At 41.8% G+C, this 21,365-nt stretch overlaps 1 protein-coding gene across 1 annotated transcript in view; it reads left to right on the forward strand.

Moving 5' to 3' along the window:
• The window catches only part of LMNB1 (lamin B1), a 41,176-nt gene extending 23,502 nt beyond the window's left edge, over nt 1–17,674 (forward strand). The window contains exons 5-11 of the mRNA XM_084629271.1: nt 2,534–2,659; nt 11,210–11,430; nt 12,033–12,258; nt 14,871–14,975; nt 15,358–15,477; nt 16,089–16,205; nt 16,926–17,674. Coding sequence (XP_084485397.1) covers nt 2,534–2,659; nt 11,210–11,430; nt 12,033–12,258; nt 14,871–14,975; nt 15,358–15,477; nt 16,089–16,205; nt 16,926–16,967 — 957 coding nt within the window. The 3' untranslated portion in view covers nt 16,968–17,674. The remainder of the gene's footprint in view (nt 1–2,533; nt 2,660–11,209; nt 11,431–12,032; nt 12,259–14,870; nt 14,976–15,357; nt 15,478–16,088; nt 16,206–16,925) is intronic.
• The last annotated feature ends 3,691 nt before the right edge of the window (nt 17,675–21,365 follow it).

A 21,365-nucleotide genomic window follows, 5' to 3' on the forward strand; every position in this document is an offset into this window, starting at 1 on the left:
CGCCAGCACTGGTTCAGCACGCTTCTGGGCCTCTCAGTGGCTGCTCCATTACAGCTACTGCTCAGGCCGAACCTGCTGTCCCAAAATCATGGCAGTCTTCTGCATCTAAACCTGGTGGCGCTGCTCCTGATGTCTTGGCTGCCACATGGTTAAATGCGGAGGAGCAGGAATGGTCGGCTGGTGTCCAACAAGTCCTGTTGAGTAGCAGAAAGCTCTTCACCAGAGCGACCTGCCTGGCCAAATGGAAGCAATTCGCTTGTTGGATCTCGGATAAAGGCATTCGACCCCAAGCGGGCCTTGCTGCAGTTAATCCTGGACTACCTTCTGCATCTCAAGCTCCAAGGCATGTCCATTTCATCTACCAAGGTCCACTTGGCTGCTTTCTCAGCCTTTCATCCACCACTCAAGGGTAGGTCGGTTTTCGCCCAGGACATGACTGGTAGGTTCCTGAAGGGCCTTGAATGTCTCTACTCACATGTCAGGGATCCCGTTCCTCTGTGGGACCTGAATCTTGTGCTGTCACGGCTCACGAGACCCCATTTTGAGCCTCTGGCTTTCTGCTCTCCTCATTTCCTGAAAGGTCATGGTTCTTGGTTGCAATAACATCTGTCTGCCGGGTCACTGAGATTAGGGCGCTTCCTTGGAACCGCCCTATATGATCTTTTATAAAGTCCAGTTGCGACCACACCCTGCTTTTCTGCCCAAGGCTGGGTCTCAGTTTCATATGGGCCAGGACATTTACTTACCTGTCTATTTTCCAAAGCTGCATAGGTCGGAGGAGGAGCATAGGTTGCATTCCCTAGATGTCAAGAGAGTGCTAGTCTTCTATGTTGAGAGGACCAGGCGATTCCGCAAGTCGATGCAATTGTTTGTCGCGTTGGCCTAGAGGATGAAAGGTTGTACAGTGTCAGCTCAAAGAATTTCCTCTTGGAGCACTGCCTGCATTCGCTGCTGCTACGATCAGGCAAAGGTGCCCCCTCCGGCGATTCTAACCGCCCACTCAACTGGGGCGCAAGCCTCTTCGGCAGCTTTCCTAGCCCAAATGTCTATCCAGGACATCTGTAGGGTGACCATCTGGTCGTCTGTACAGATGTTCAAGTCCCATTATGCGCTTACCCAGCTGGCCCAGGACAATACTGGTTTTGGTAGAGCAGTTGCAAGCCGTTAGACTATGAACTCCAGGCAAGCACTCAAAGAATAAAAAACGGTTACCTAAGTTTTTATAACTGTTCGAGATGATGTGTTGCTCATGTCCATTCCATTACCTGCTCTCCTATTCCTCTGTTGGAGTTGCCAGCAAGAAGGAGCGGAGAGGGCATAGGGTCTGCGGTATCTAATATATCAGCACATGAGCGTGACACTCAAGGGGGCGCCACAGCCAACCCTACAGATACCACTAAGGCAGAAATCTCTGACTGTGCATGTGGGCACGCACACACCTAGAATGGAATGGACATGAGCAACGCATCTCGAACAACAGTTATGGAAAAGTAGATAAGTTTTTGTTTGTTCCTTCCTGTGCCTGGATGATTCAGCATTTCTGTGAACATACTCCTGTCAGTTTAAACTCCCTTCAGCTTGCTTTTTCATGTTCATGGATTTCATGGTAGGTAAAACTCATGTGCACTGATAAAAGAATAAATTGCATAGTGTAGTTAGAGTAAATTGCTACTGATAGTTATGGTCAGATTAATCTTCCCTGAAAAACTTGAATTGAATTTTGGAATGGTATCCTCCTTTAAAGTCTAGCCCAAAATTTAGGGACTAGATCTATTTTTACTAGCCTAAAACCGCTTAATGAACTTTAGGTTTTTTCCTCAAACTTCTGTGTGTGCTGTTCTATTTTAGTCAGTACTTTTGACCATATTTGAGATTTTTTTGTTTTTTTTTTAAGTTGTATTTATAGTGCTGCCTAAGCTGTCTGTGGCACTGTGTTCTCTTCTTTTGAAAAAATTAATTTCCACGGTTGCCAATATATTTTTTTAAATAGCAAATTACTTAAGGAAGGTGGTGGCGGTTGTAAAGAGAAGGAATGTGATTGCTCAAGGGACTGGTAGTGTGCTATAAAGTCTTTTGATTTGGGACATCCCAATATAGTGATTGAAAAAGTAACACTAGTAACTTTTGTTGGTGATCTTGGTCAAGTGCCTGCACCACAATAGGAGCCCTTGTTTGGCAGTCTTAGGGCCAAAGAATGAAAGGCTCGACATCTAAATTTGCCTCTGGATGAAGACGTTTGCAGTTCTAATTTGGGACATGTTGACGGGGTGAGTGGGGGAAGCTTGTACTGCTGTTGGTTCCTAGCATTCAACCAGATTTTGACTCCCAGGAAAGTGAATCCAGCACTGTAACTGAGCACTACACTTGCTCAATTACGATTACAAAAAAGGCAGCATGATGCTTTTCCTGTATTGCAGACAGGAACTTTGTGGTTTATTGGTAATACAACATGAAATTTCTTTAGGGACCAATGCTTGCTTGCTTATTTAGTAGCAAGTCTTTTGAGACTGATGTGCAATTTGCTTTGTTATAGCTTGAGAACGCCAGACTCTCCTCTGAGATGAGTAGTTCTGCAGCCAATACAGTAAGAGAAGAACTGACAGAAAGTCGCATGCGGATTGAAAGCCTCTCCTCCCAGCTTTCAAGCCTACAAAAAGAGGTAATAAATCACCTGGGATTTAGACCTAGTCCCTGTAATAGAACTGGATTTAAAACCGCGAGTGCGTTTAATGACTTGTAAAGTAGTTTCTGTTTTGCTCAGTCTGCAGTTTTGATCATTACAAGCAAAAAAAAACAAAAAACAGGTTTTAACTAATGCAGGTTCTGTGGTATTTGACTTAGAAATGGGCAGGGCCCTGGTATAGTGTTTTCTTGAGAGATGTTTTTCCGCTTCAAGAATGACAAGGTTTTATTTTCATCTCATGTCTCTACCCCATTGTACTGTTTGTCGTCTGTGCTCTATGGGTTCTTCTGCACTCATCACCGTAATATCTGAGCAGGTGGGCATTAAGCAATGTGGTATTTGTCACATATGTTCTCTCATCATCTTCCAAGCGTATGTAGAGTATGTTCTATGAACTTTATTTTATATTCACACACACACACTGCTGTCTGTATGTTTAAAAAAAAAAAGTCAAATAAATGCATATTGCACTCGGAGTAGAAGTGGTGAGGGTTGTGGTGATCCTTGGTTCCTGTCTGAATTCATTTCACAGTCTTCGGCTGGCCCCTGAGAAAGTTCAGTCTCCTGATAGATGAGCTTTACCTTTATTGTATGCATTTCTATTGTGCCAGAGGAGCAAAGTTGTTTGATCCAGGTTTTCATTCCAGAGCTTTAACGGAACTTTTAGATACTGTGGGCCCAGGCCTTTAAATGTTTTGAAGATAAGGACTGAGACATCAAACTCGATTCAGTAGTCAGTTGGGAGAGGTGCATGTATTATGGTATGTTACTATAAGAAACTACAAAATAACATTTGAAGTGAGGTTCTTAAGAAAGCGACAGTGAAACCAAAAAAGCTCTTATTTGTATTACTGTAGAGCCTAGGAGCCCTAGTCATGAACCAGGACCCCACTGTGCTAGGCACTCTACAAACACAGAAGAAAAACATTTATTAAGTTTCTGTTTTCAAGGTAGGTGAAACAATATTAAGCAAATAGTTATTCTATATAAACAGGATTTGAGGCCTTAAACAATTGAGACCTACTCTTGCTTGGTAACTCTGTACTATTTACACTACATAAATATTATGTCTTCAACAAAGAGAATTTTGTCAACTCCCTAGGAAAGAAACTCACCTTGCTCTCCTACCAGCACATACTTTGAAGCACCATTTAAGGCAAAAGGTTGAGTATCTAACAGGCCTTGCACTATAACCTTCAAATCGTCAACTTCTCTTGAACCAGCAGGGAAAGAGTTCATGATTTGAGTTCCCTCCATCAAGAACATCCTCTCACATCTAGAATTCTAGAAGCTGTTGATCATCTTGTTTGTTGGGATGAAATGTGAGAATATAAGCAGACCCTAAAATAACTAGAATTCATGAGCTTTATGGCACAGAATCTTGAATTAAACATACTGGAAATCAGAGTAGCCTATTGAGCAGAGGGGTTGTATATGCAGAGGGGTTGTATGTGACACACACGACTGAGTAAACCATGCATTATGGACTTGTAGACTTTAAGGTTAGAAGGGACCATTATGATCATCTAGTCTGACCTCCTGCACAACACAGGCCACAGAATCTCACCCACCCATTCCTGTGATAAACCTCTAACGTGTGACTGAGCTATTGAAGTCCTCATATGCTCAACTGCCATGGACAGGATTTTGCTGGTATTCCACACCTAGTTCACAGTGTTTTAAAAACAGCTTGTGTTGGGAGGGGCTGTATCTCACGCACCCCTTGACCAAATGACTCCAGATTTGTACCCCTGACCCTACCCTGTGCCCTCGGCGGGTGTAACAGGTTTCTAACCACTCAGACTGTCAATGTGAATTTAAAGAAAAAGGGATAACTTGATTTGGGAAAGAAATGCTGCTGCAACACCATGGTGCAGTGAGGTGCTAGCCCATAGTACTGCAGTTGATGATATGAGCTGGCTACCTTAGTGCAAATTTCTCTCTGTTCCCTGGCACCTGAAGGTTGCTAACAGATTTCTTTCGGAAGGAGGATAGTGTTGCCGGGGAAGGCATCACTTGATGCTTTCATTTTATTTACTCATTCCTCAAGCTTTGCCTTTAGAGCTTTCGCTTAGAGCTAGCCTGCTGCTTTTCTTCAAGCCCCCTCAAGGCTTTTGCTCGTGGGTCTGTCTAGCCTTTCAGGGCAGAGCCATACAGATCTAGTACCCTTGTGACAAAGTCCAAGACCAGATGATAGAAATAAACTTTATTCTGTGAATTTACTCATCTGAATCTACAGCATCCAAATAACTAAACAGAGCAAAATGGGAGCATTGAGCTGGGGAGTTGGAGGGAGGGGGAAATACCAGTATGGTTTTTATATTCATAAGTAAAGAGCAGAGGACTTTGATGGATGACCCGAAGTGAGTCAGAATTTACTGAACTCCCCAGATAGACAGCAATATGTCGGCGGGACAGCTTCTCACATTGACATAGCCACCGCCTCTTGCAGAGGTGGATTAACTACACTGATGGGAGAAGCTCTCCCGTTGGCCTACCAGCATCTTCACTTAAGTGCTACAGGGCGCAGCTGCCCTGCTGCATCTGTGCCACTGCCGCATTGTAAGTGTAGACCTGCCCTAAGACAGGCAGGCTCTGCTGTGACCCTGGGAGTGGCTCTGGGTTGGCCAGTTCGGGTGTGTCTGGAGGATCACAGAGTTAGAGAGACAAGCATGGAAGAGGGTCGAGAAACTCCATTCACCAGCATAATGCTGAGCAAGCCAGTCTTGTTCTCCCTCACCATTTTATTGTGAGTCTTGCAGCACTCGGTGTTTTTCTTTACGTCTCAGCTGCTGGTGGGGATAGATTCCAAGGGAAGCTCAGGTTAAATTACAGATAAGTTTCTAGCCTTCACATTTGCATAAAAGAGCTTGAAAACGGGAAGCCAAGTACATACAGAAACCAGAAAAAATAGCTCAATATTAAAAAAGATTTTTTTAAATCAATCCCCTGATTTTAGGGGCCTGACACGCTGTTTTTGAATGCTTGGGGCTGGCAAGTCTGTGATTAGAATGGCAAAGTGTGACAGCTATAATTTATATATTTCCCATCTCTTTGCTCTACATTAGATATCTCATATTGAGTGATTCCTCTGTCGCAGGTCTTAATAGTATTCATTCCAGGGATCACAACTGAATAGATTCGGATATTCTACACGCCGGCTCCCAAAGAAGGGGATGATCTTCCCAGTGAAAAAGGATGTGAAAGTAAAGATCGGCTCTCTGCCAGAGGATGTAATGTCATAAAATGCAACATTCTCCCCTTCGTAATCCAGATAAACCCCAGTGTTACTGGGGCTTTGAGGTAGGGCCAGAGCAGTCTTAGGGGAAGTGAGGGCAGGGTACTTATTCCCTGTACTCTGCAAAGCCCAGATCCCCTCCTCGGGTGTACGGCTTATCACTCCCTTTTGTATCACACGCTCTTTGGCAATGTCCGAAACCCAAAAAGGTTTATTCCCCACCTCCGCTTCCCAGTAACTTCTCCCTGAGGTGAAGCCCTTATAGCCCAGCACACAGGCAGCAGGGTGAAACCTGTGCTCCGAAAATTGCATTTATTTGTTGATCACGCTCTCTTCTCTGGACAGGAGGGAACAGGGAATTCCCAGGTCTGGATCCAGAGTGGCCTTCACCTCTTTCTCTGCCTTCTGCATTAGCTGAAGGTTGGTCTTTCCAGGAGAGCCTCATCTACTCGGTTACGTAATCCAGACTGAAACTATCAGGGGCATTGTTAACAAGCAAAGTTTTTACTTCTGAAAGGAAAGTTTAACTTTGCCAAAGATGGAAGAAAGCATATGTGGCTATTCATAAACTTTAAGGCCAGAAGGGATCATCGTGATCATCTAGACTGACCTCTTGTACTTTGCAGACTACAGAACCTACAATTTTTATCCCAGTTACCATTTACCCCTGTGTCCGGAACTGCTTTCTCTTTCAAAATCTGTTCCAAGACCTTGCATACAATTGAGGTCAAACTAACAGGCCTGTAGTTTCCCGGATCACCCTTTTTCCTGCCTTAAAAATAGGAACCAATTAGCAGTTCTACCATCGTGGGGTATGACCCCTGAGTTTACAGGTTCATTAAAAATCCTTATTATTGCGCTTGCAATTTAATGTGCCATTTTCTTTAATATTCTTGGATGGAGATGATCCAGGTTCCCTGATTTAGCCCCATGAAGCTGTTTAAGTTTCACTTCTGCCTCCGTTGTGATGATTTCTCCTGCCATATCCTTGTTCCCATTAATCACTTTGCTTTATTAAAAACAGGAGGCAAAGTATTTGTGTGTTTAGGTGTTGATCCATGACTAGATTATCTTTAATCTCCACCCCATCATCAGTGTTTAGTGGTCGCACTTCTTCTGTCCTTGTTTTCTTATTTATATGGCTATAGAACCTTTTACTATTGATTTTAGTGCCCTTTGCAAGGTCCATCTCTGCTTGGGTTTTGGCAGTTCTCAGTTTATCTCTAGACTTTCTGACCTCCAAAAGTTAGCTTTCCTTGCTTATCCATCCCGTGTTCTATTCCTTGTAGGCATTCTGCTTTCCCTTAATCACCTGTTTGAGATGTTTGCTCATCCAGCTTGATCTGCAACTCTTCCCTACGAATTTTTTCCCCTTACTTGGGATTCAGGTTTAAGATAATTTCTGCAACTTTAATTGAGAATTACTTTGATGCCTCCACATTCAGTTTCTTGAGTTCTTCAGTTTAGTCCACTTCCTTAAGTAATTCCTTAATTTTTTAAAGTTATCCCTTTTGAAATCAAGGACCCTTGTTGCAGATCTATTTTTGTTTATTCTTCCATTTAGTTTAAACTGAATTAGCTCATGATCACTTAAAGCCAGGGTGTCTCCTGCAACCAGTTCTATGAGGTCCTGACTACTTACCAATACCAAATCTAAAATAGCATCATCTCTTCTTGATTCAGTGACTATATTTGGTGAAGAAATCTCACCTATCATATCCAGGAAAATCTGGGCCCTACTATTATTAGTAGCGCTTGTTCTCCAATCTGTATCTAGAGAGTTAATCTTCCATAATATCTCAATTCCCAGTAGTATTTATTTCATTAAAGAGGTCTCTATCCATATCCAATATCACTATTGTTGATTTAATACAGAAGCAATTGAGACTCTGCCACGACCTCCAGATTGTGTGTCTTGTTAAAATGTGGGCAGTAGGCAATGTCCATGTCCTCTATCCCCTATCTTATCAGTGCCTTTTATTTGGAAGAATTGTATGGCATTTCACAAACATCACATGGATTCTTACTATAATTGCTTGTGTAGTCTATGCTCCATTCCATGTGCAAAACTCCTGTAGACTTAAGCTGGAGTTGGTGACAAGGTTTGAGTATAGAACACACGAGTTCCTTGTTACCCAGATGTATCACACTATGGGATAGGACAAGAAGTTAAATACTTTCCCTAATAAACAATGGAAGTGGAGGGGAATGGGAATTTGCAACCAATAAACTGAATTTCCCCAAATTAGAATTTGGCCATAAAGCTGCTGATTATGCTTACTGTTGTATTAAAAATTCCATGGTACTCTTCATATATAAAAGTGGTTAGTATTTGTCCTCTGGAAGGTAGCACCTGGCAGCATGCTTCTTATCGTACCAGACTACTAGCAGTGGTTCTAGCTACACCACTCAATGGAAACCCTGCTTCATTTTAAAGTTTTCTATGGCTGTTGCTGACAAAGATCCCTTCAAAGGTTTTTGATTGAGATCTTTAGTGAATTGTCTGCAATGAACACCCTAACAATAGTTGATTGGGTAGGATAGACTTTTTTGTATTAATGTAGTTTAAAACTGTCGCAGATGCATGAGAGTTCTGCTGAACCATCCAGATTTCCATCAAAAGGAATGCCCATGCAAGGTAGGTGGGCAAAATGTGGCCATCGTTAGGACATAGTGTATGCTTGGCCACACCTGTCACTTCCTTCCAATTCTATCTACGTCCCCTCTTTTTTTAGAGACGTCTGGGTCTGTTGGGGCCATTTGTATCTCAGCATTGTTCGGGGATTCCTTTGTTTGTATTTGCATCTTTTTGGTGTGGCATTGGCCTTATGTCACTCTTGGACAGTCTGGCAGGTGTGGAAGGAGGAGATATTGAGTATCCATCCTCTTGGGGGGAATGAGTGGGGGTGTGTAGTGTGGGACAGGGCAAATGGATTGTTTCCTTGGTGATTCACTGGACTTATTCCTGTAGAGTCAGAAAACGTGTACAGTCTATAATGCTAATTTGCACTTGTCTTTTTGAGGCACTCAACGAGCTTTACAAACACTAATGAATATAGCTTTACAACTTTTCCTGTTCAGTGTCCTCATCTTTAAAATAAAGACAACCCCACCTACTTAAGTACAGAAGTTAATTGACTTGCACAGGAAACGTATTCCGTGCTTTGCCACAAAACTTCTAACTCCTAGTCCTGTGTCTTAAGCACCATGCCACCTTTTCATGTTTATAAAGACATTTGGAAAGATGACAGCCTTAGATTTGGTTGTGTCTTTGTATTGTGTGCAGCTGATGTTGTTGTAATGGGGAAACCTGCAGGCACGCTATTGTGGCTGACTGGAACTAATGAGCCACGAGGACTTCCCTGAAATCAAACTTCAGTACAGTATGAGCCTTTTCTCTCCTCCCTCCTGCCCGCCCCATAGTGACATTGCCTAACTTAGCATTGGTGCAATAATGCAATTAATAAATTCCAAAAAAAAAAAACCCTACAAGTCTTTCAGCCTTCTTTAAAGGGAGAAGCTGCTCTGAAAAGAATCTGTTTAAAAAAGAAAAAAAAAAATCTTAAGAGCAGATCAGTTGAATATGTATAATAATATCTACTCACTGCACTCACTAAAATAAGTCTTTAATGCTTATTCCCCCCTCCCCCCCCCGCCGCCTTTCTTTCCTGCAGAGCCAAATGCAGATTTGGGGTAGTGACTATGCTTGTGTGTTTTTTTTTTTTTTTTTTTTTCTTCCAGTGTCCCAACATTGCATTGGCATCAATGCAGTTCAGTCACTTTAAGAAGTGATGAGCCTACTCATGTGGCCTGCCCAGTGGTGTGTTTCTGCCATATTGTATGAGCTACTCGGAGCAGATCTAGGCCAGATAGTGGCATATTGCCAGCAGCTGGGCTACACTACTGTTCCCTTAACTATTAGTATTAGTGCAGCTGAATCCATGCAATTACAATGGGAAATTGAGCGTTTAATGTCGACGTGATTTGAGAGAGTAATCTGGATTCTTTTCTGACTTGTGCATCAACAGAATTGTCGAGTTCTCATCATTTTTTCCAGCATGAGCTGGAAAAAATCCAGTTTTGTGTTTCAGATTCCAGGCTGATTTGTCAAGGATGGCAGCTAGGTTTTTAATACCTATAAATGGAACAGACTTAATTTGGAAGATGTTAAGGTACATAGAAGAAATTCCATGATACCACTTAGTCACTGTTCAGAGTAGAATTGCTCCTTTTTTGGATTATTTAAATAAACTGAGATGCTGGATAACAATGCTCTTACTATCTGTTATTGCCAGGCTGTTAATGAAAGAATCCTTTTTCTAGGAAACACTTCAGATTTCATCCCAGAAGGATACATTCTAAAGCACGTTAGATGATATCATGTGGCAATAACCAGACTGCTTTTCCAGCTCATAGCTGTTTTCATAGCAATATTGTTGGAATTCTGGCAACATGTTGGAAAGTTTTATATGTGCATGAAGTTCTTAGCATGTAATGTGAAAGAAAATTGTGGTAGGCATTCTTCCCATGCCCTTGTCCTTTGCTCACTCTCAAATGCACCTTCTGTGAAATAAGAAGCAATAGTTGTCCTTTTACAGCCAAAGTTCTAATCTGTGTTGCCAGTTCTTGGGGACCCCTGAACATTCAAACTTGTGCTTGCAAATGATATTCTTTGTGGTTTTGAGGGATGGGGTTGGGGAGGAGCTGGGGGTGGAATGAAACATAAAGGTTAGATTAGCAATTCTTTGAAGAGTAACTCCAGATGTCTACTAATTTGACACTTGTACAGAATATTAGGAATACAATAATGGCTTTAAATCTTATTTAAAATGGCTATTGGAGTCCTAAGCATAACTTTAAAGTCCCAGTCTTTTTCACTGTGACTCTTCATCTTCTTGAACCTTTATTACTCAACTTATAGGAATGAAGTGAGTATTTGATGCTGGGTACATGTGTGGTCCAGATGTTTTCCAACTTGCAAAATTCAACTTTAATCTCTGAATGATTTAAAAAGCCACAATTTAATTTCTCTTCTTGAAAAATCAAGAGCAGATTTCTATCACTTGCATGCCAAAGTACTGTATAGACAATTGCATATGTACAGCAGGTGCAAATGTGTACTCTTCAAAAGTTTTTTGTAGGACAGGAAATTGGAGAGGGGTGGGTTGGGATTCAGTGAAGGTAAAACACTGTCTAACCTAACTTCCAAAATCTAGGTTTCTTGACACCCTCAAGAAGTGAATGTTTTCCCTGGGTAGACGCTAACTTCTTTTTATGTTTTGTTCTAGTCTAGGGCATGGCTGGATAAGATGCAGGAGCTGGAGGACACACTGGCTAAGGAAAGGGACAACTATCGCAGGATGCTTTCTGACAAAGAAAGAGAAATGGCTGAGATAAGAGATCAGATGCAGCAACAGTTGAATGACTATGAACAACTTCTGGATGTGAAATTGGCTCTGGATATGGAAATCAATGCATATAGGAAATTGCTGGAGGGTGAAGAAGAGAGGTAAGAAATGATGTTCCATTGAATATTGTTGGTGTCTTTTGAAAGACAGATCAATAAACCTCAAGAGAAAGCTCTTTTGTTTGGAGACTTTGATTCAACACTTCAGGGTCTTTTACTATACATGTCCATATTTACCTTTCAAAAATAAGAGGCCCTATATAGCCCCCTGTAAGGTGTGGAGCTTTTCATATTAATATTCTCAAAAGCTAATAGGTGTTAATAATAAATAATTTAAAGGCAAGATGTGGTAAGAAGAGATGAGCAAATCTGCAGGGCATTTATGCAAAGCCTTACTTTTTTCAGCAACCTTTAACAGTACACCTGTAAAGGGAGAAAATCCTTAGTATTAGCAGTTTTAAAATATGGAGGTGAGGAAGCCTAAAAAAAAAAGGTAAGGTGCAAGTATTGCTTATTTTGTTAGTCTGACTTAAGTGGAATAGTATGCAAACTCTTGGGGAGCCAGATATGACAAGTGTACTGTGGTGCTTGCAGTGGCAGCTTCTTTTGTCAACCCAGCCATAAGGAAATGAAAATTATGTGCTATGTAAGAGAGCACTGAAATACTTGATGTGCCACATATGTGTTTCCTTCCTCAAATCCAGGTTGAAACTATCTCCCAGCCCATCTTCTCGGGTGACAGTCTCTCGGGCATCATCAAGTCGTAGCATGCGCACAACCAGAGGAAAGAGGAAGAGAATTGATGTGGAAGAATCTGAAGCCAGCAGTAGTGTCAGCATCTCCCATTCAGCTTCTGCTACTGGAAATGTTTGTATTGAGGAGATAGACGTGGATGGGAAATTCATCCGCTTGAAGAACGCTTCTGAGCAGGTTTGAAAACAAAATGATGTGCCATCACTTTGTGATATACTGATTGCAAGAAGACAGCCTCAGGCTGCATTTGTCTTTCAGGCTTTGTATCATGTGCCTGAACCCAGGAGTGCTGTAGAAAGCAAATGGCTCTAGGATTCGGTATTAAATTAATGATCCAGCATGACCTCTTACCCAACATTCTGGCATTGGAGGTATTTTCTTTCTGATAATGCGTACAACTGAGATTCCTAAACACTTAATCACGTAAGATAATAGTCGCATTTCTAGGCACCGAGCATACATGTAGTAAGAGACGGTCCTTGCCGCAAAGACCTTGCTATCTAAAATGACAAGGCAAAAGGCAGCAAAAAGAAAATAGTCTTAATTTACAGATGTGGGAACTGAGATACATAGTTCAAGGTGCTGTCTGTGTAGGCATTTGCCTCAGTTGCACTCATCTAGTATCCAGCTTTCATTGCAAAACCCTAATTTACATGTCCAAAACCACTTATTTGCACCAGTGGAGTTTACTGCTGCTTAGAACTGGGGTAAATGGCACCAGTGTAAGTCACACCATACAGTGCCTTGTCCTGTCAATATGCGAGGCTTGTGCTGATTTAGCTACACTGGCTAGCCACAAATGATTGAAATCATGTCACATCCACACTGTAGATGAGGCATGCTCATGGTTGTGCAGAAAGTCTGTGTCAGCTGGAAACTGAAGGCCATGTCTACAAGACCATGCTTTCTCTCCTTGACCACAGTTGCCAAAATGGTGCTGAGTGTGGTTTGTCTGTGACTGTTTGCAGCTAAACTGCGTTCAGAATGAGTTTACGTGCATCCAGCACTGGCGCCTGATGCCAGCAATGGATAGAAGTTTCAAATATAGACAACACTTGTCCCTTCACTTTTTCATATATTACATGAAGATATCCCTTTTCTCCTTCAAAGGTGTGATCAGATAAAATACATTAATTTTTTTAAAAAAGAGCTCTGAGCTCCTCTAGAAGGAGCTATAGTAAAGCATAGTACTAATCTGCAAAAGAGAGAAACTACAAACTTCAAACCCTAATTGTTGCAGTCTGACCCAGTGTCCCTTTCTCCATTTGCTAAGTCCCATGTGCTTTCAAGTCACCTAGCTCTGGGGAGCATCTGGTCACTTTCTAGGTCTGGGTATGTGTAGGGCATGCTCCCAGGCTCAGACCTCTTGTATGAAGCCCTTTCTTGGGACATAGAGCACCTCTCTGCCCAGCTGTTCTAGAACCCAAAAGCAGAGTTTGAGACTTTTGAAGCCCCCTTCAGAACTCCGCCTAAGCTGTGGGTGTAGCTGGCTTCTAATTTGTTTCAGAACAGTGTGGTAGGACAGCAAAGAAAACTGACTTAAAAACCAATTTATTAACCACAAACTTTACTCAAAGTGAACAGCAAAAGTCCTGATGCTCCTTCCTCCTCCCCCCCACTCCGGTGTTTGTCGTCACCCTTCTGAAAGTCCAAGGTTTGTCAGAGTTTAAAGCTGGGCAGAGTCCCTCTTGTACTCTCTCTCCTGCAAGTCCTTACCCTGTATAGAGTAGAACCTCACCCTCAAGTAGGTTGCCTCTGTCCCCTTTCCATGTGTTCCACTGGGATGCTCCAGCCCCTCCTGCAGGTCAGTGTGTAAGAAATCCATTGTTTCATAGTGGTGGGCCTCTGGTTGTCATTCCGAGTGGATATCCGCAGATAGTCCTTCAAGAAGGTGTCCAGCATCTTTCCAGAGCAGGGCACTCTCTGGAATGCAGTGCAATACAAAGTGTGCAGTTCAATATGAATAGAATACGTAGAATACAATACGATTAGAATACAATACGAAGTAGACTTCATAATTTGGTACAGATATATCCCACTTTGTCACAATGACTACTTGATTATCAACCCTAAACCTCAATAAGATAAATAGGGCTGCCTCATATGTCTTAGTATCTTCAGACTCAAGACTGCATTGCACTCACATTTGGAAGTTTATTTCTGTGTTCAGAAAGAAGTTTTTTTCAGAATTAAACCTTCAGTTCTACATAGAACATTGGAAATGTTCCATCTGCAGAGACATAAATATTTGTGTTTTCTTTATTCTTGCCATCACTTATAAAAAGCCATGTTACACCAACCATGAAAAAAGTGTTTGTCACAATAGTGCAGTCACAGAGTACTGTTAGGGAGATGTGTTCTGAAACAGAAACATGACAGGAGTGTCTTTGGTTTTCCAGAAGATTGGACATACTTCATATGTAAAAGTTTGAGTCCTAAAAGGTACTAAATATTTGTAATGGGGTTCATATTCTATATTTCCCGAACCCAAGCTGTGATGAGAGATGTCACATTTAAAAAAAAATAAACCCTTGAACCAATTTAATATCAGAATTATAAATTAGATGTCACATGGTGTGATGTTTCATTCTGGAACATGAGAGCTAATCTGAGTCTGTTTAGCTCTGTAATTATGTGGACTTCAAATATTACAGAAAACTCTCCAAAGTTTTTTTTCTTGCTGTCTGTCGGGGGGGAGAGGGGGCTTTATGATGATTTCGATTTATCTTGCAGGAAATTATACTTGTTGGTGTAAATTTAATCTTAAATTCCTTTCCCTTTGTACATAGGATCAACCAATGGGAGGCTGGGAGATGATCAGAAAAATAGGAGACACTTCTGTCAGTTACAAATATACCTCAAGATATGTACTAAAGGCAGGCCAGGCTGTTACAGTAAGTGAAATTAGCTTTGATAAACATGTGAAACCATTTGAAAGCAATGTAAACACAAATAGAATGAGTTTACAGTTTTTAGTCATATTTTCAGATCACTTAAGGTATTAGCATCTCTATTGGCATCAAGTGCACCTTGAGCCTTGACCATGCACTTGTACATGAAGATATACATTAAAACTGTCCAGTCTGCATGTACAAAAGTGGGGTTTTTTTTAAACAGGTAAAACAGATGCGCAGAGGCCTCCACTTTTAAGAGGGGTAAATCCACGAAGTTTCCGCACCTAACCACTTCTCTCACATACTAGCCGTAATCACAGATGTATTGTGTGACTGAGACTCATTTCGTTCAGGTCTCTGTATGACTTCCTTTCTCTTCCAGGTCTGGGCTGCGAATGCTGGAGTTACTGCCAGCCCTCCCTCTGACCTCATCTGGAAGAACCAGAATTCTTGGGGCACTGGCAAAGATGTGAAAGTTACATTGAAAAACTCTCAGGGAGAGGTAAATTAGATTAGATATAATTAAACCTTTCTTGAAAGACTGCTTACTGGACTGACAAATTAGGTGCTGGACAGAAGTTGCATCCCAATAAAGATGAAGCATTTCAAAAAAATGTTTGAAGATAGTTTTAGGGCCGGCTTTCCAGTAAGGTTGGTCTTGTAAACTTGCCTCCTGGCATTATGGTGAAATGCTTTTACTTTCTGCTTGAATTAAATCTCCAAAACTCAGTAGCATTTGCTTATAGAGATATTGGAACTGTGGGAACACTAATCTATTGAGGAACAATCAGTTGACTTCCAGGGAGAGAGAGAATTCTTAGAGCAGGAAATGTCTAAAAGAAAACGTATGTTAGACCAAAGTCCCTAAAGGAGTCCGTTTAGCTACTGGAGGAACTTAACAAGGAAAACAATATGAAAAGCGCATTTCTTAGTATGTGTTGCTAATGTGTATAGTATAGGCATATGAATAAAGTCTATTCAGGCCGCAGATGAACAAGCAATGGTTTTTTGTTTCAGGGTAGGCATAATATTGGCACCTGGTTTAGAAGCATCAGGTCTCTAGACTTACGAAGTGTTACTGTTTTATTATCTAAAACCTAACTCTTATTGTAGGAAGTTGCTCAGAGAACCACTGTCTTCAAAACAACTCTACGTGAAGGCGAAGAGGAGGAGGAAGTTGAGGAAGAAGCAGTTGAGGCAATTGAAGAAGAGGATCTTTTTCACCAGCAGGTATTTTGTTACGGGCAGATTAGTCTAATTTTTATTTAAAAAATGAGAAGCCAAGCACATGAGCACTGAATTTTGGGAAAATATCAGTCCAAGCTCATAACCAGAACACCCATATAGAGGTAAAGTTAGTGCACAAGATGCTACAGAATACTACATATTACCATAAAGAGAGTTATGGCTGCTGTGGGAAATATTATTTTCAGTTGCCAGACTCTTTGGTTGAAAGCCAAGTCTCATAACATTGTTTATGGGATTAGTATAGATTCAAATTTTTGTTGAACAGTAGTTGAAGTACTTTTTACTTGCACATCTATGTTTCTGGGACTGTACAGTTTAGTACCTTAAAGAATCCTAGCAATTTAAGAAAATATAGCTATATCTTTAATGTACTCAGTTGAAAAAACTAATCGTACTTCATGCCCATTCCACAAAACTTACCAAATATCTAGCTTCACATTCCAAAATAATAATTACCCTTAAACTTGTGTTTTACTGGTTCCCTTTTTTTCCACTACCTTCCTCCAGGAGAGGATACCTAGCATTCCTCTGGCTACAGAGGGTAATTTATTTTGAGTTAGAGCTCTGTAGTAATGACTGATTTTTGGCTTAGACTATACCAGGTATCACATGTTTTAGTGGTTTGAAGTGGCATTTTTAAGATGCTGAATCTTCAACTGTAGGATTTTTTTTTTCAGAGCTAACTTTCTCTATTCCTAACAGGGAGACCCAAGGGCAGCTAACAGAAGCTGTGCAATCATGTGAATTTCTTCAGTCAACCAGCTTCCTCAGATTATGGTAATCCTTGCCTGTAGAGCAGAGCCTTCGCAGAAGCACAATATTTTTATATTTCTTTTATGTGAGTTTTTAAGCTGCAAGTCTGATGGCCTTAATTTCCTTTGTCACCGAAAAGAAAGTTTTGTAAAAGAAACCATATCTGTAACTCTTGCAAGATGTGAATTGTTGACACTGAACTATGTACTGTCTGAAAATGACCCCTCAATTTTTTATGCCAGTCTTTTTTTATTCTTGTTAAAAGGGAAATATGCCACTGTGTTGTATTTTTTTGTTTTTAGACTACATCATTTAGACTAGCCATCTGCTGTCGATCCCTTTATATTTAGGTGCTGTTGGGGAGTGGAAGGCATTTACAAGATGATGAATTCTTTTGTACTGAAGACTTTGTTTTTGTACTACGCAATCAAAGTTACAAAACTTTTTTATAGAAAAGACAAGCTTTTCTTTTTTAAAAAAAAAAAAACAACAAAGCCTAATCACGTAAGCACTCATCAGAGGATGAAGGAAGCAGAAAAAACTTGTTTTATTGGTACCTTTTTCTTTACTTAGTTTCTTAACCAAGGGTGGGAGGGGGATGTTTCATGTTAAACATGCTAGTTGTGTTTTTAAAGATAGTGTAACTTGCTTAAATTTTCTTATGTGATATTAACAAATAAAAAGCTGTTTTAATATGACATGTCTTGTCTCCACATTTTAGGAAGAAAGCTAAAATTCTCTTCATTGGGGAAAGGGCTAGATATGGTGAAATGTGGAATGTAATCATAGATACCTCTGCATCTGAAATATGTGCTCCTCAGCAATCTGAAAGCTTCCCTATTGCTGCGCCCAGACACCCTTTTAGAAATTTACTGGGCCAGAATCTTTTTCATGCCTTTATCTAGACCAGGGTCGGCAACCTTTCAGAAGTGGTGTTACGAGTCTTCATTTATTCTCTTTAATTTAAGGTTTCGCATACCAGTAATACATTTTATTGTTTTTTAGAAGGTCTCTCTCTAAGTCTATATATTATATAACTAAACTATTGTCATATGTAAAGTAAACAAGGTTTTCGAAATGTTTAAGAAGCTTCATTTAAAATTAAATTAAAATGCTGATATTACGCTGCCAGCCTGGGGTTCTGTTCACATAGGCCGGCAGCAGGTTGAGTGAGGCCTGTGGCCGGTACCCCAGCTGGCCAGGGGCTGGCAGCCATAACTCCGGGCTGGCAGCCATAACCCCAGACCAGCAGCAGTCTGAGCGGGGCTGGCGGCCGGGACCCCAAACTGACAGTGGGCTGAGCGGCTCAGCCCGCGGCCAGTCTGAGGTTCCCTCCGCCAGCTCCTACCAGCCAGGGTCCTGGCTGCCGGCCTGGGGTCCCAGCCCTGCCCACATAGAGTGGGTACCTACCTTCTCCCCGATTCTAGCCCATTCTCTTCCTCTCTCTCGCTGCACTGAGCTGAGGGTGGGAGTGCACTGAGCACAGGGCAGGGGGTGAAGGAGCAGGTTGGGGTGTAGGGTTTGGCCAGGAGCTAGCATGAATGCCTCAGGGTTGAGGCAGGAGGTTTGGGTGTGGAATGCTTACCTGGGCAGCTCCCATTTGGTGCGAGGGGTGCAGGCAGGAATGTGGGATGGGGGGTGCAGGAGCTCCCGTTTGGTGCTCAAGGTGGGGGTGAGAACATGGGGGGTGCAGGAGTCAGGGCATGGGGCTCGGGGTGTGTGAGGAGGGCGCAGGAATCAGGGCATGGGGGGGGCTGGGTATGTGTGGGGGGTGAAGGAGTCAGGGCAGGGGGCTGGGTGTGTGTGAGGAGGGTGCAGGAGTCAGGGCTGGGGTCGTGGGGGGGTGCAGGGGTCAAGGCAGGGGGCTGGGGTTGTGGGTGTGGGCTAGGGTCATGGGGGTGCTCCCAGCTCCCTGCCCAGAGCAGGTCACGGGGGGATATGCCCTGATTTTTCCCCCCCCTTTCCCCCCGGCCCTGTCCCCACCTCTTCTCCACCTTCTCCCTGGAGCAGCGAGCGCTCTGTGGCTCTGCTTGTCCCCCTCCCTTGCAAGAGCCGTCAGCTGATCAGTGGCAGGGAGGGAGAGGAGGAAGGGCAGGAACCCAGCATGGTGGGGGGTCGGGGGAACCTTGCCTGCCTGCAGCAGCAGCTGGCAGGACCAAGTTTCTTCACCCTGCCCCTGCAGGGAGTGGGGGATGAGGGCAGAGAAGAGTGGGCCGGGGTGGGCAGGATTTTTAATGGCATGCTGCTGCCTTCCAGGATCCCGGCCTGGATTCGGCAGTGGGCTGAGCGGCGCCGGCAGGTGGGACCCGGCAGGCAGCAGCATGGCATTAAAAATCAGCTTGTGTGCCGTCTTCGGCATGCGTGCCATAGGTTGCCGACCCCTGATCTAGACTACAGAAAGTCCAAATGAGCGTTTGGAATTCAAGCGTTCTGTCTGTGGTTCGCTCTCTCCTGGAAGTGAGAGCCATAAACTAGGTATGAGTTGGTTAAATACTTAAACTAGATTGAGGCTAGGTTAATATCTATGCTAATAAAATTGTTACTTGGCTTGTATAATTCATGCAACTACTTCAGATTGGTTGTTTCTTGATATGCAGAGAAGAGGGTTCAGCTGGCCTTCAGATATCCATGTAAAAAGTGATTACTCTCAAAGGTTCAAGTGGCAGTCAAAAGTTTTGCCAGTTTGTCTTGAAATCTTCCTCCAGTGATGAATGTGCTCAATGGAATTATTTGGAGTGAAACGTCCTTCTATTTGGTCATCTACTCAACACTTCTTTATTGGGGCATGCATTATCCTTAACTGTTCCTGAAAGTTGCTTTGCCTTGAATATTTCTGGTAGTTCTCATGGTCTGTTCTTACGATTAAAAAAAATGGACATAATATTTGTAATGGGGGAAACACTCAAGTTTTCATTTGGATAAAGCACTACAAATATGCATACTCATAACTCCTTAGAAATACTATGAACAACTTTTACCATAGCAGTTAAGAATTTCTTCTTAAAACTCTGGCCACAATGAGGAAAGCACAGGAGTGACCTGAAAACAAAATCAATTAAGCTTTTTCTTAAAAAACACAAAGTTTGGGTTGAGTTTTGGGTAAATTTGAAAAAATCAATTTGGAGTATTTTTTTTAATTTTATTTATTTATTTTTGGAAATTGGTTTGTCTATATAAATTTAAATATTCCTTGCTAAATCTTATAACTTGTCTAAAACTTTTCCTGTGTTTGACCAATGGGGCTAATTGATCCATGTTTATATTAATCTCTCTGCTGTCTGGCTTTCTTCAGAACTGAACACGCTCTCTTCACGTATTCTTTCCGTGTAGGAAATGGTCACTTACATTCCTCATCTATACTTGCTATCTACAGTTTTAAAGCTGGAGGCAGAAACTAGAAGGGTATTCCAATTAAGGCCCACTCAGTGTCAATTAAAGTGGAATTCCATTCTGTACTGCCAGTATTATGACTATATTCCACATGTAGCCATCGGTGCTCTGTTTGCAGAACTTGAAACGCCAAAATCATAATTAAATTTCCGTGGCTTCAAGTTCATAGAGCCTGTGCTATTTGCACCCATGGAACTGGGAATTTTACATAAACAGAACTGTAGTTCTGTTTTCCAGCTAAACCATGGATAGGAGCTGGTATTTGAAAATCTTTTTGTAAAGAGAGCTTCTTGTTGAGTACATTACAAATTTATTGAATGCTGTGGTAAATCAACATTTGTGGTAAATATCAATTTTAAAAATGGTGACTTAAGATATTCAGGTTTTTTTCTTTAAATTAGCAGGGTAAGTGCTAGTGAATATAAATGACTTTTGTGGTTATGTGCTGCTGAACTTCACAGTGAAACATCCTACCACAAGATGGGAGTCTTGCTACCAGAATGTTCCCTATAGATTTTTACCACTGCCTTATAAGCTTTATAATGACTTGTAAAAGTGTTGTTTCACTTTACTGAATAGACATCGTGAAGTAAAACATAGCCGTTTTAAGCTTTGGAAGTAAATTTGGATTTATGCAAGCTACAGTCTGTTTTTTAAATGTTAAATTCTTTCTTACCATAATAAAAATTAGTTTTTGACACCAGCTCAATGGTTGGAGGGAAGGTGTCACATTTATATATACCAAGTGCAGTTTTTGTTTTGTGAAAAGTGAAGATTCTTGCTCCCTCACACGGAGGTTTTTTGTGTATCCTGGAGTGAAGTTGCATTAAAATCCACTTGACTACTTCGGTTGCTGCATTAAAGTCTCTTAACATATGCACTGATTTAGGGGAGAGTTAACCTAAGCTGATGTATTTAGGACAGATCCTGATCAGTGAATTAACTGCTAATAGCACTGTGCAATGTTGCACTGACTATGGTTCTCAGGACTATTTCTGA

The sequence above is a fragment of the Lepidochelys olivacea genome (assembly GCF_965140295.1).
Source record: "Lepidochelys olivacea isolate rLepOli2 genome assembly, chromosome: 5".
In the NCBI taxonomy this organism is placed as follows: Eukaryota; Metazoa; Chordata; order Testudines; family Cheloniidae; genus Lepidochelys; species Lepidochelys olivacea.